The 15,156-nt window shown below is 35.2% G+C and overlaps 1 protein-coding gene across 1 annotated transcript; it reads left to right on the forward strand.

Annotated features, from left to right (window-relative positions):
- The first annotated feature begins 317 nt into the window (after positions 1 to 317).
- Positions 318 to 8,511, forward strand: LOC135696294 (programmed cell death protein 4). Its single transcript, XM_065215644.2, has 16 exons — positions 318 to 807; positions 1,046 to 1,325; positions 2,226 to 2,326; positions 2,440 to 2,514; positions 2,666 to 2,701; positions 3,464 to 3,505; positions 3,883 to 3,921; positions 4,161 to 4,242; positions 5,008 to 5,069; positions 5,291 to 5,382; positions 5,656 to 5,770; positions 6,216 to 6,263; positions 6,388 to 6,447; positions 6,584 to 6,694; positions 7,236 to 7,375; positions 7,769 to 8,511. Exons 2-16 carry the CDS (start codon positions 1,061 to 1,063, stop codon positions 7,833 to 7,835), a joined length of 1,335 nt encoding a protein of 444 aa, XP_065071716.1. The 5' UTR covers positions 318 to 807; positions 1,046 to 1,060; the 3' UTR covers positions 7,836 to 8,511.
- The last annotated feature ends 6,645 nt before the right edge of the window (positions 8,512 to 15,156 follow it).

A 15,156-nucleotide genomic window follows, 5' to 3' on the forward strand; every position in this document is an offset into this window, starting at 1 on the left:
CATCAGTTCAGGAGGTAAACTACTTTGTTAAAACTTAAAACTTTTTACATCAAGACATTTGGATCACAACTTTTCTCCAAAACAATAAATTCGCTTCTCCAGAAAATGATCTAGTAGGACAGGAAGATTTTAAAGGTTTAGGCCAATTGACAATATGAATATTTGAACAATAGTACAGGCCACCTGTCAGGCGCCAAGGGATGTATTGAAGAGGATCAAAGCATGCGAGCTGTCATGCATTCATGCCTGATTTCAAAGTTGCACGATCAGAGATCATGTGACTGAGTAACAACCAATCAGCGACGACCAAAACAAGGCCACATGATCGAAGGGAAAACACGAGAAGACCCGATAAACACACGTATATGTTCTGGAAGGAAAGCACGTTTTCGTGAGGTTTTTGAGAAAATTATCGATATTTTTAACCTAGTGTATAGTTCTAATCGGTTTTGAAGACAGATCCGTCACGTTCTGCAACATTTTGGCCATCAATTGCTGCTGGATACCCTTCGATTACTGGATAAACTTGGCCAGCTTTAGCCTTCATTTGGTTTGTTATTGTTTTCAGGCCACCGTTTTAAGGCCACTTGTTGAGCGAATCAACTACACCATCTGAATTCAGGGTTTAACTTTCAAAAAGGTGTCGTGAATAAGCTGTTGTTGTATTCAATAAGAATAAAGCCTTTGCCGATTGTATGCGCCGTGCATAGCTTGGGAGAAGGACTCCAATCCTCTTCTGCAAGACCAGCACTGTTGTGAGAGAAGAAGGCGAGTTGTGGGTGGACACAGAAAATCTCAGGAAAGGAGGTATAATTATTCTATCTTTTATTGCCAGTGGCACCTAAGTTATATTTGCAAGGTTCCAAAAGATATAAAGGTTTAAGACGACCTTTCTGCACACCGTTCAAGTCGAACCACCACTTTCCCCTCCCCACCTCCCGGGCAGCTCATGTTGAGGGAAGCACATGGTAGCCGTGTTGGCTCATAACGGTTTTGAAATCCCAGTGTCTCTTAACAAATACTATTTAATTCTTATTATCTTTAGCTTATTGGACCCATTATGGATGTGGATGGAAGCAGCACTGTACCTACAGCATCTGTAGGGATGTTCCAGTCCAAAGGCATTAACGGAACACAGTTTGGGAACAATAGGCACGGAAAGCACGAGCAAGGACGTCGTCACCGAAGCAAAAGTGAAGGCTACGATTTGCACCATGCTCCAGATGTGAATGAGATTCTGAAAGAAGGGGTTGTAAAACCCGTTAAAGATAAAACCCACGATCGCAAGCCCAGGAACAATAAAGGCAGGGGTCAACCTAAAAAAGGTGAGATGGCCTGCGGTTGTGCAGTTGCAGATTATTGTTAATGGCAGAAATTATTCACCACACCTCCGCAGTCCAACTTTTAGTTGCAATTACTTTGTTGTTTTTTTCTGAGTAAATTTTAAAATTTTTGCACGCAGCTTTCTGAATTTTGGTATAATTCAATCATTTGCGTAGACCTCACACTTATGGAGAGCATGTACTTCTAAAACCCTCCGAAACTTTTATATTATGCACGATACTAGCATCTTTTTTTAAAGAAAAACAACAATTCTTGTAAGTTTAAGGAACCCAGCATAAGCACTTTTTTCTTGAATTCATCTCTTGATATTGATCATGAAGTGTAAAACATTATTTTGAGTTTATACCAATTGCCCGATACGTTGAATCATGAAACAAGTTTGTTGGATAGTTTAAATATCAGCAGGTACAACTTACAACCAGGAGATTCGGTCTTTAGTTTACATTTGAGTCTTAAAAGGAATGCGCGAAGAAAGACCTGTTGCAATGAGCATGTGCCATATTGTTCTGTTTTCTATGAAGCAATGTGCTCGAAATTGAAGTATATATACATATATTTATATATATATATATATATATATATATTTTTAAATTAAAGTATATATATATTTTTTTCATGTCAATTATGTTATCTTTCTATCTGGAAACTTTTGAAACTTTCTATCTTGAAAATGTTGAAACTTTTCAATGTTTATCATTTTCGCTTATATAAATAAAAACATTGTTATTAATTTATTAATGCCTGATAAAGTCTTCAAATTTTTTGCGTTTTCAGTGGTCAATAAATAGTCTTAATAGCTCCTATGCTTGTAAACTACCGCATTATTTCACAAATATACCTGAATAATCAAATTTCTGATATCAATTTGATTTGAATTTCAGGTGGTGCTGGTGGAAAAGGCACATGGGGCAAAGTTGGGGAGATTTATGAGGAATATGGTGATTTAGATGCCAATGACCCCAATTATAACTCAGAGAATGAGGTACATTTATTCAATGAAAATAATTCTTTCAGATAATATCTTTTGATTTTTTATTTTATGATTGGAATATTGCTCTTGTTAATTGGATTTAGATTAGTTGTAATCTTTTGTAGGAATGTATCATGGAACATGTGACACCTGAACTGCACAATGATGAGTTTCAAAAGCAGATGGAGCCTCTCTTACAGGTAAAACTGATTTACTTTCTTATTTTTTAGCTACTTGAAAAAATTAATCTTTGACTATTTATGCAAAAGTTGATGTAAGTTACTTTTATTCTACAACTCATTAAATTTCATAGAATCAGTCTATACTAAGAGCATATTAATTGTATTCCAGGAATATTTTGATCATGGAGATACAAAGGAAGTTGCTGTAAGTAATCCCAGTAGCAAATACTGATGTTCCCTCACTTGCAGATATCTTAATGCAAATCACAGTCTTCTACATCATTTTCAAAATCTCAAAAATCCCTAAAAAATCTTATTCTTCTAAAAAATATTGTACGATGTTTTGAAAAAGTAGTGCCTCTCATTTAATGTTTACTTCAATCTGCTGTCCAATGGCAAAATGTTTTTTCAATCTTACAGCCAAATATAAAGAGTCATTATATATATAATAAATATGTATACTGTGTATTTAGATTTATGTTGAATGTTTCATGCTAACTTCAATGCATAACTTATATGCAACCATACTATTTGGTATAATCACACATCTGAGTTTTTGGAGAGTGTAAAATTTGCACACTTTTGCAGATATGTTTAATCATTGTTATAATTCAGCATAGTAAATGGAATCCTCTCTGTATAAGCATAGAAAGACACAGAAGTCTGCCAGTTTTTAAAAACTTAGACTCAATATCTTGACCTTAGATCTGAGAACAATTTCTTTAATGGGATTTGTATGAAATGGCCAGATTTGTGTTCTGCTAATAATTAGCTCTATTTTTGGCTAGATATTTTGCCTTAATTGGGGGCCGGTTGTTATCAAAGACAAACTTACAGGGTTGCTGTTCTCTCTTTGATTAGCTCCTTTCCTGGCTACAAGTTTTTAGTTTGTAGTGTCTGTGATGTCATCATTAAGTTTCAAAAGGCCAATTATTAACATAACATGATTTATCCTTCTTTGTTCCAGGATATTATTTCAGGCTGGAACATTTCCCATTTGAAGCACCAAGTGAGTTCGATTTATAATTTGTATTCCTTTTAATATGAGCCATGTTTTGAGAAAGAGTGAGTGTGTGAAACAAGCATGGAATTTTAAGGTTAAGGGCAGTAGAGGACGAACAAAGATGAGTTGGAAAGGAATGTTGGAATGGCAGTGCCATAAATGTGATGTGAACTTTGAGGATGCAAATTACCGAGTGAAGTTGAGAAGTTGCACCAAGTCATGGAAAAAAGTCAGTAACCCCTTGAAAAAGAGAAAAACCCTGACTTAAATAAACTGATGATGATGATGATTTCGTTTAGCCATTGGATTATTTCGTCTTCTGAGCTAGTTTTTTCTAAAAAATATTTATACATATATATATATATCCATCTCTTTTTTGATAGATTACATCTTTATCCATCACAAAGGCCATGGACAAGAAGGTAATTTGTTGTTTAACAACATTTTTATCTTTTTTCTATAGCCATTTTTAAGATTTCCTTTTTTATGCTGTTTCATAAGAGCTTGTGATAATTACATGAACATATGAAAATTTAATTAAATATTAAAGCATGCTTTACTTTTGCTATATAACGTTTTTGTGAAATTTATCCAAGCTCAAGTATGAACTATTGTTTAATGGGTATCTCAAAGGGGTTGCATTCATTTTTGCTTTATTTAGGCCCCCCAAAGAGAAATGACATCCAGGTTGCTGTCAGATCTTTATGGACACAAGATTCTGCATGAAGATGAAGTTGAACAAGGTAAAACACAGATCTATGTTTATTTTAAGTTAATTGCAAGCTAGATTTATATCTATTACCTGTTTTTCATTACGTTATTGCAGAGTTACATAATTATATGGAATATACATAATTAATCATAATCATAAACATAAGTATCTCTTGGAATATTGTGAATTTCCCACACAACTTTATCAGCTCTGAAAACTCAATTGCAAGCAGGCACTCCAATCAGGTGCTAAACATACAGTAGCTACCTGTCTTGCTGATTTATTACTGATTTTTTATATATATAGATAGATATATATTATACTATTAATTATGTCTTTGTATTTATTTAGTTATATTTATGTCTTTTCCAAAAGAGTGTTTAAGCACATTGATTATTGACACTTTGTGATTTATTTTTGTTCTTTTCTTTTTACAAAGTTATATTTGGTTCATTAAAACTGCCCTATTCTCTGCTTTTATGTTCATTTGCAAGAGTATTTTTGAAAAAGGCAAATTTTTCCATAATGTACCAAAAATTCTCCTGACCACTCATAACCTTTATTCCAATTCCACTTAATGTGGCAATTGTTTGCTTTGCAAATGGTCTGTAAATGTGCTTTTTAAATCAAAATCTTTCTTGCCCTTAGAATGATTATTTAATATTATTTATCTTATAGCTTGAATAATGTTAAAACAAGGACCATATTAAAAGTCACTTTTATAAAAACATTGAAAATAAACTTGTCAGAAAAATCTCATTTGGTGGGAAATTTTAAGCTTGTGAATTCCTTTAAGGTTTTCAGGTTCTGATGAATGGTCTTTCTGATTTGACACTGGACACCCCTGATGCACCACAGGTATCTGTCTAACTAGAACTTTGCACACTAGATGGCAGATAATATAATACCTATAAACAACTTTATACAGAATAGAAAATAGGAATGAAGAATATCTGTGGTTTTGATTTGGTTAAATTTAATTATTTACCAGCATTGTTATCATACATAGTTAATCATTTATATATTATCTTTTTTGTCATAATCTGTACATTTTGAGTATTTTGTCTATAATTTCATAGCTTCTTGGCCAGTTTATGGCTAGAGCCATTGCTGATGATATACTGAACCCAAATTTTGTCAAAGAGTTCGAGCACCCATCAGACCTTGGAAGGTAAGTAAGCTTTTATTTTGTTGTTGATTTAATATTAACCAGATATTTCTCTTTATTTACATAAAGGAATTGAATCAGTATGTAGACTATAAATTTATAAAAAAACTGAAAAGAGGAGAAAATAGCTCTTCATAATGAGCAAATCTTTAGTAGCTGATTTCCTATGCTTTTACATCAATCCCATGCTTTATTGCACAAACAAAAGTTGTACTGCATTTTAAAAGTACAAATTGACTTGCATAAAGATAACAATGTTTGTAAATTGATCTACAGACAGGCTGTTAACAAAGCAAATGCCTTGTTGAAAATGAAGCATGGCATTGTTCGCCTGGACAATGTTTGGGGAGTTGGTGGTGGTTTAAGACCTGTAAAGGTGCTATCAAAAAAGGTTAGAAACAATAAACCTATTGTTGAAACATTTACATTACAGGTTAAGATATGTCTATCAATGGTTTTTGGTTAAGATAAAATTTATTAAACACCTGCAAAATGCTGCTTCTAAACAGATAAAGATGTTGAAGGTTGAATCAGACATGGCAGTGTGCTTTGGGAGATCTATTTTTCCATCTTGTTTGATTTAGGAGGATGATTCATAGCTCTCCTCTATTTGGGAAGGGGTGCGGAGAGGAGGGCAAGCTGTTGCTCCCCTCAAATGGCCAGCCTTGTTGAATGCTCTGATTCTTTGCAAATAGATTTAGTGCCTAATTGGTTTGGAAGCTTGTTATTGAAAATCTTATCTGGATACTTGTTATTTAAATTGAAATATCTGCAAAACATAAATTATTTAACTGTTTAAATGTTTATACCTATAGATTTATTCTGTTTGCTTTCAGATCATTTTGCTGCTTAAAGAATACCTGTGCTCCAAGGATTCAAAAGAGGTAAAAGGCTTTAGAAAATTATGAAATTGCAGTTTGCAAGTTGTATATAAAATTATCTTCATTCATCTTGATGGCAATGAAAGTGTTTTTTGTTAGTTTTGAGTAACTTGCCTCATTCTTTTAGGCCCTTAGGTGTGTGAATGATCTGGATGTCCCACATTTCCATCATGAAATTGTTTATGAAGTAAGTACACATGTCTTCCATCTACCATAATGCTTTGCCTAGGTTGCTTGGCCTGCTTTCAATATGCTCTCAACATGTTTGAATTATTAAGTTTGCTTACCTATTCCTATGTCTTATTCCCTTTCCTCTTTGCTAGGCGATTTTACTTGTTTTGGAGTCAGGAACTGAAAGCATCATGGACTCCATTATCCAGCTTCTCAAGGAATTTTCTGACAGCGCCCTGATCACAAAGGATCAACTTATAAATGTATGTCAGCATTCATTTATAAATAATGTGTTTCTGCACTTTTTCATCTACTTTGGTATATATGTGTTGAATTTTATAAATTGTAATTGTAATTTTAAATTTATTTTCAAAATGAAAGGTTGGACTGTAATTTGTCTATCTTAATTAAGGATTATTTTGTTAATTCTTATCACAGCAAACACCGTTTTGAGCTAGATCATTTGTGCTGTATCAAAATCTCAGTAATTATTACATTTCAGCACTATTTATATTTTCATTTAACAGAATGCTTCAGAATTAGCTGGTCTTATCTTCAGCTAAATAAGAATTATATGTGTGACGTTTTCATGATTTTAGCAAGTTAAGTCTATTTTTTATCCATTTGGACATTTCATGTGATTATTACTGGTGTAAAGATAAATTATTGCTAGGCCAGGGTAAAATATTTTGAAGATACTAAACTTTTTCCAGCTTTCTAAAAATAGATATAATTTTTAGAGGTTTAGAAGTAATATTTGAACTTTTTTGAGAAGAAACTTCTAATAAGGAAATTTTTGAACAGGGATTCCAGCGTGCATACAAAGCAATGGATGACATTGTTTTGGACTCACCTCATGCCTACCAAACACTGCATTCATTCGTTGACAAATGTGCTCGAGCAAGAGTCGTGTCTCTCTCTCTCAGGGACCAAGCACCTTCAAGGTACCTAACTTTTTATGACAAGATCAACTGTTCAGTGAAAGATATCATTGTTTCACAATTCCCTGTAGATATTCAGAAATACAGCATGTTCAAGTTTTCTATATTCATATGTGCATATGTTTATACTTTGTAAAATCAGAATGGGAGGAGTTATATGATTATGCATTGAGAGAGGTCAGCATTGGTCTGTCTTATTCCAGAGTAAAGTAGTCAAGTGACTGGAATTACTAAGGCTGATTTATAAGACTGTAGATATTTTTGTTGCATTTGCTATTATATGTTGTTTATTCATGCAAAACATATTCATGTAAGAAACTGCAGAGGATAATTCTGTCACAATTCTTATTGTAAATTTTACCTGGTATCTTGCAAACTTGGTATTTTTTGTTTTAGGGGACGTAAACGGTTTGTCAGTGAAGGAGATGATGGGTCTATGAAGTTTCAAGCCCCTAAACATTAACAATGGACTCACATTGAGTGACTTGAGCTTAATGATCTTTCATTAAGTATGAACAAATGATGACATCAGGGCTGTGCAATTTGTCGCTTGGCTAAAATAAAACATATGGAAATCAAATTTAGCAGTTATTTCTAGATCATGTTGTTCATGTATTGCTCAAAATTTTCAGATCCTTTACACCAAACATTCTTGCCTATTAAATAGTTAAGGCACAACACACCTTTGCTCCTGTATAGCTTGAAATCAGTTTATTTTTATGAAAGTGTTCCAATTTTGCTATGGATTATAGCATACAGAGATAACATAAATTACTATAACTTTGAATTCTTCCCTTTTTTATACAGATTTATTCGGGTGAAGTCATTATATCTTTTTATGATATTTAGGCCATAGTTTGATACATTTATGATCAGCAACTTGGGTTCATTTGAGTTGTTTTTTCAGAAATCAACTTTTTTAAGATTTACAATTGTTGAGTAAATTAGCAAGAAAAACATGTAACAAGGTCTTCTTCGACTCAAGTTTACAGTTGTGTTGCAAGATCATGACTGTTTCAATGGACAGTATGGATGTAACTATGTTCCTTGTATCTTTTAGGCTGCAGTTACTCAAAAAAATGTCACTGTAAATAGACCTTCTTTGATTGTCTTTATAACACCAACACAAACTCTTCTCATTGCCTGTCTTTCTTTTTTGATAACACACTTATTGGCATGTTATAATTCATTCTTGCATAATTTTCTTGGTATAATTCATGACAAAAATTATAGGTTCTTGTGAATTGGTAGCATTGTAATGTTTTGAAGGAGAAGAAGGAGTAATTAAGCTAAAGTCAGTTTTTGAACAAATTTTTAGAAAACCACTATCGGGTACTTAATGAACTCCCCCTGCATAAAATTTTTTCAAAAAATCCACTCATGACATTCCAGACCAACCATATGTTATTTTTGTACCTCGTGTTACTGCTATGAAGTTGAAAATTTCGTGAAAAGTTTATTGGTTATGCCACCCTGTTAAGTGTTGTTTAGTCGTGTTGAGTGCTGTTGCTTTTCACTTCATCTACACATTTTTGAAAATGTCTAGCGCATGTTTAGTTGTTTTGCCACCAATTAATTTGCCGCGCAGGGCCAGTAGCTATTGGTGATGATGAAATGAAAAGCGACACTGTTAAAAAAGTGAAATCAATTCTGGTTATGAGGAAGGAAGCTTGTTTGATTCAGAAAAGGAAGCAACCCGACCTTGGGAGAAAAATGAACGTAATAAGGCGTGGCTTAAGTCGTGAAGGGTGTTAGGGATCAAAAGATAACGGGAAAAGCTACAAAAAAATTAAAAAAGGCACAGCATCATATGGTTATATGCAGAAATTTACCATTTAAAAATTTTACGCTTTGCGTCCTCCATCATTCTTTAATGTCTAAAAGTATCCCGCTGAGTTTGTGCAGCCCATCCCAAATGGCTCGCAATTATAGCAAAGCTAATGAAATGTTTAGTTTAGTGAAAAGTTTCGTCATGTTTTGCTACTTTCGCTAAACTTAGCTCAATTTGACTAAGCAAAAATTGAATGAAATGTTTGGTAAACTCTGTTTCGGGATTTGGGAAATTTTCTGTTTCGCACTCGAGATTGATCATTGCAAAAGTAAGTCTTAAAATCCAAAAGCTTACGGTTTGGTTCAAAAGCTTGTCCATCTCCTGTCATGTTTTGTCTGCATTCTATCTTGCCTTTCATGACTTCTGTGAAACATAGAAAGCAAAGATAAGCGATTACTTTGCGAAAAAACTTCATTTTTTGATTTGGCAAATTTTTTGTGCCAACATGGGTTTTCGGTCAAAGTCCTAAGCGACATTAAAAAACAATAATAAAAACGTTGTTACGGGAAAAAGAGTAAATGGGGACACCGGAAGAGGTTTCTCGGCGCTATACTAATATAATATCCCTCTGAATATGACTCTAAATGCGTGTAAGTTTCAACTCTTCTATAGGCAAGTACCGAAGTTGTTAGCTTTGCTTTTCTCAATCTCAAGTGATTCATAATAGAGGAGATTGGTGTGGTCTGCAAATGTGCACGACAAGACGCCTCCAATTGCGGTTTACCTCCACATTTCAAAACCTTCCGAAGGCTCTCAGTATGAAAATAATGTCAGGGCCTTATGGCTTCCCAACTAAACAAAATGCGATTTTCCTCTCACACTGTCCCGGGACAATTTTGTACCGTTACGGTTCGCAAGTGTTTACACTGTCGCGGTTCCAAATTATTCCGTATAGCCGTTCCGTCTACACTGTACCGATACGACCTTAATTCAATGGTAGAATATTGTTTAGAGGAGGCTGTACTTCGTCAACCAAGGCTTTAATTTTGCCGCCGAAGTCTACAATCGGAATTTCATTGAGAGCTAAAGTGGAGCGGAAGGTTGATAAAAACTTTACTTGGACGGACGACGAGGTGGCTTTAATTTTCAGTGTTATTTTAGACTACAAAACTGCAAAGTCCAATCAAGGCTTGGACTGGGAAACAATACAAGCCTTTTCTGTCAGGTATGAAATACTGGGGGGGGGGGGGGTTGTGGGGGGTGTGACAGTCGGAAAATTTAAAGCTGTTGGTAGAAAGCTAGGTTAATCGGAAAAAATTTGAATCATTTGTGAAAATTAAAGTTTTGACTCAAATGACCTTGTGAACTGTAGCTCAAGAGAAGCATAAGAAAGGTATAAGTTGTTTGGTAAAAGGCAGTCCTGGAAAGAATGAGAGGCGACGAAAATACGAAGTTTTGTATGAAAATGCAAGTATTTTCAACTACATTCGTCGTAATGGGGATAGTGTGATAATCATTCCATCAAATTGCTTCTAAAAACGGGATATGAAATATAATTTTTTAAATAATATTTAACAGTAATGCTTAAAGAAGCGCAGTACATTTCCCATAACTTGTCAAGAACTTTCTCCGTTCGAGATCGACCGATGAAACATAGGCGGCCCCCGCCACTTTTTTGCAGAAAGGTATTTTTAAGCAAATAAAAAGAGTAAAGGAAAAAGTATAAAGAAAAGAAAAATCCGACAAATCCTTTAGTTGCTTAATTTCCAAGGAATACGCCGAGGTCTATGGGGCCTCATAAAGTAATGAATTCAATTTTAAGACTGTAATTAATCAAACATAATAAGAGCATGCCTTAAAATAACAAAAAATTTTGAACGATTGCAAGAAAATACCTGCAAGAAGTATTCTGAAATGTATTTTAAGTTTATCTAACAAGCGTGGTCGTGAAAATTTTCTGCTCGCTTCGCTCGCAGGGAAGCAACTTCTTTCGAATATCCCTAAGGCCTCCGCCAACCTCCTGCCGGCCCCTTCAAACGTACCGCTAGCATAATGAGTGCCCCATAAAATAATAGGCATAAAATATCATGAATCGTTTTAGTGCGTTTTTCAAGAGATGGTTCTTTAGTCTAATAATTCTATCAACTCGAGCCCCCTCCCCCCACTTTGAATTTCTTGGCGCCGCCCCTGTGATAGACTTAACGACCTCATGATTCTTACTTGCGATAAAGACATTTTGGACAACGTAAATTTAGATAAGATAGTGGAGCAATGGGCAAGTCGTAGAAGGAGAAAAATTAACACCTGATTTTTGGATTACGTATGTTTTGATGCACTAATTAAACTAACAGTCTTTATGCTCGATCTTTCAAATTTACGAAATCTAGAAACTTTATCATACAGCTGAATAATTATTTACGAGACAATTTATAAGGTTTTGTTGGTAAAAACTATAAAAGGAATTGACCTTTGTCAGTCGGAAATTTTGAGCCCTTCAACCCCCCCCCCCCCCCCAAAGTATCTGCCAATTTACGTCTCTGTTTGCTGTCGTCGTCTTTTTTTCAGAATTTCATTATCCTTAAGATATTTCGCGGGAGATTTGATGTACTACCATCGAGAATAGATTGTAAATGGCGTTGGCAAAGACGGTGTTAACCATCGTAAATGGCTGCTAAATAGATATTCAGCCCAGCGATTGCTGCCACTGAACTTGACAACGTAGATGCGCCAACTGTCCAACACGGGCTGAGATTCAATGTGTTTTCGACATTGGTGGATATCAGGTCACACAATAGACGACGTCCCACAATTCATCGCTTTACTTCAACACAATTCATCGTCCCACAATTCATCGCTTTTACTTTGCAGCTTTCAAATAAGCGATCAAGCACTGGCTTGGCGATATAAGTCTAATTTCCAGATTTGTAAATAGCCAGAATTTTAAATTTGTTTAATTTTTGTTAAAGTTATTTTTGTAAATAGTTGGTATAAATTAGTAATTATATTACTATTGAAAGTAAACCAATTTTGAATAAGATTATTATCATTACCAACACCTCGAGCCGAAATTTTTGTGTGCGAATTCTCCGTTCCGGGTTGACGTCATTGATTTTGTACCTCGCCTACTATGGATCTTTCTCAAAGATGGACTTCAGGATTGAAATCTCCTTCTTTAAATTAGTTTCTACTGTTAAATCAAATCATGTTGTTTGGATAGTTTGGTCGCGAGTTACTTTGTTTTGAATATTTAGATATTTCTCTAGATTTGACCGGAATTTGCTGCGAAATTCCTTACCCTGGGTTCCAGAGCGTCAAATGTAGCAAATGGGGCGTCGAGAAAATAGGACGTTGCGGGAAAGTGCGGAAGACGAGAGAAGAGAGGAAAACTTGCTCCATTTGACGTTCTGGAACCCACTGGTACAAATTCCCCTGATAAAGCGCCGTATGCCGGGGTGAAATATTAGCCATCACTTATTTGTGTGTCTGTTGTTGTTTATTCTCCGTGCCCGGGTTTAGTGGGCCTAAGTTGAGTCAGCCCGAGCTAAGTGGGGCCGGGTTGAGTAGACCTAGGTTCAGTGAGCATAGGTTGTGTTAGCCTAGATTATTTTAGCCCAGGTTGATTGAGTCTGGGTTGATTGAGTTCAGGCTGATTGAGCCCAGATTGACTGGGTCTAGGTTCAGTGGGCCTAGGTTCAGTGGGCCTTGGTTGAGTCAGCCCGGGTTGATTGGGCCCGGGTTGATTGAGCCCGGGTTTATTGAGCCCAGGTTTATTGAGTCCAGGTTAATTGGGCCTAGGTTGAGTGGACCTAAGTTGAGTAGGCCTACAGTAGGTTGAGTGGGCCTAAGTTGAGTGGGCCTAGGTTGAGGTAGACAAGCACAGCGGCACTGAAGCCCCCCCCCATCCCTTTAAAGTTAAGTTTTTAACTGTTTTTTATTAATTTTTAAAATGCCGTGGCGTAAAATTCCGAGAAAAATTTTATCTATAAAACTTTTCCAAAAATCTACCATTTTACAAGAAAATAACGCGGTACACAAAATAACGGGGAACAAATTTATGCGATCACAAATTAACGGGAATTGTGAGACTAGATCTTTAAATGTTTGGTAATTAACGCGCATCAACATCAATTATATTTAATTAACGCGAATTATATTTAATTAACGCGATGTCAGTCAATTTTTTTTTAACTGAAATACATTCAACTTCAGTACAGAAAGTAAAATGACAAATAGCTCCAAGTCAAGGACTTGTTTATAGAACTTGTGAAAAGAGCCCTTTCCTTACGTTTTGGACGCCTTCTTTTATCCACATTTTCAGATTATTAATATCTGCCTATTTTAGGTAATTTTGAAATGTTAAATGTTATATTAAATTGAGATGAAATATAAACGGATATTTATTTCCCGCTAGAAATTTAATAACGGGTGAGAAAATCACGCGGCCATGAAATTAACAGGGTTTAAATCAACGCGGAATTTTCAACTGGGGTTAATTAATGTACTGCGTTATTTTCGTCCAATAAAGTATATGCCAAATATTGAGACCCCCAAGTTGATATTGTGTTTATGGTACTGCATTAGTTTGCAATAGATTGATTATTAGATCCTCGTTTGTCATTTGTCTCGTTAGATTTTAGCACCTCTGACTTCAGCAAAATAGCAAAAAATGTCGAAGTACCGTAAACCATTAAATTAGCCCCCTGGGGGCTTATTTATTTTTGATATTTTTGGATGGGGGCCTATTCGAGGGGGGCTTATACGAGGGATGGACTTATAAAATTTCTTGTAGACTTTAAGAAGACATTATTAAAAGACCTCCTTTATTTTAATAGGAATTTCTTTATGAGCATTTAATCAATTACTACCAAAAGTATGAATTTGTTGTGGTAATTCAATAAAACGCCATAGGCAACCTCAGATGGCAACAATCATTAAATGGAGGGGTCCAATTCGAGAATTTACGGTAGCAGTGGTGGCTTATTCGAGAGGGGGGTCTTTTTCGAGGGGGTAGGGCAATTCGAGGATCTACGACATGATGTGCATAAACAAGTTTTATTGGCTATCATAGACAGGTAAAATGTCCTAGTAAAATGAAACTAATATGACGACTAAAAGCAGCTGAAAACATATAATGAAAGAATAAATAAGAAAAAATTCCGAATTATGTTCCCATTTCGACAAATTTGTCAATTTTACAAATAATAAATATTCAAGAAAAACATTACCAGTTGTTTTTTGAAGTTTGAAGAGATAATACCAAATGAAAAATTTATTCAAACTGCTACGCCATCAAGATATACGAACTTCTGTGCTGTTGATAATGTTTTCATTTTTACTGCTTGTATGCTACATAAAATGTCATATTTCAATCATGTGATCATTTTAGCACGATCATGCGATCACAGGCAGTCAACTAGTGATAAAATAATAGGAGAGTGACTGGTATCATGTGAGCAGCGCAACCAGACTTAAAAAGTAAAAATGCAACTTTCATGTGATCACTTTTCTAGTTTCTTTAATTGAGCATGTCTCTGGAAAATTAACGAGACTTTTTCGCCATGTATCAGTTGCCTTTATAAAACCCATGGCCGCCAAGAGTTTTTGGAGGCCCTGAAGCAAATCTGAAGGATGAGGCCTCCTGCAAGCGCAGGGAACAGAAAATTTTGCGACCCTGCCCTTTAGAATAGCTTAAATTCATTCATTCATTATTTCAAATGAAATTCACTACTTTATGAGGCCCCCTCAACTTCGCGGCTCTGGGCCTTTTGCCCCCTCTCTCGGCGACCCTGATATAACCATGGGTCGACCCATTGACCACTCTGGTTGGACCATATGATTGTTAAGGATACATAAATAAAACTAAATCACTTCTGCTTATCTTAATCAAATTAAGCACTTTCATACACGCAGTCTACAGCTCAAGTTGTATTTTATGCAACTAAGGTAAAACTAGTGTGATTGAAATCTCTCTATACAAAAAGGATTCCAACAGTTCTTTCTAGATGAACATTAT

Source organism: Rhopilema esculentum, chromosome 14 (genome assembly GCF_057945365.1).
Source record: "Rhopilema esculentum isolate cy_ngs chromosome 14, ASM5794536v1, whole genome shotgun sequence".
In the NCBI taxonomy this organism is placed as follows: domain Eukaryota; kingdom Metazoa; phylum Cnidaria; class Scyphozoa; order Rhizostomeae; family Rhizostomatidae; genus Rhopilema; species Rhopilema esculentum.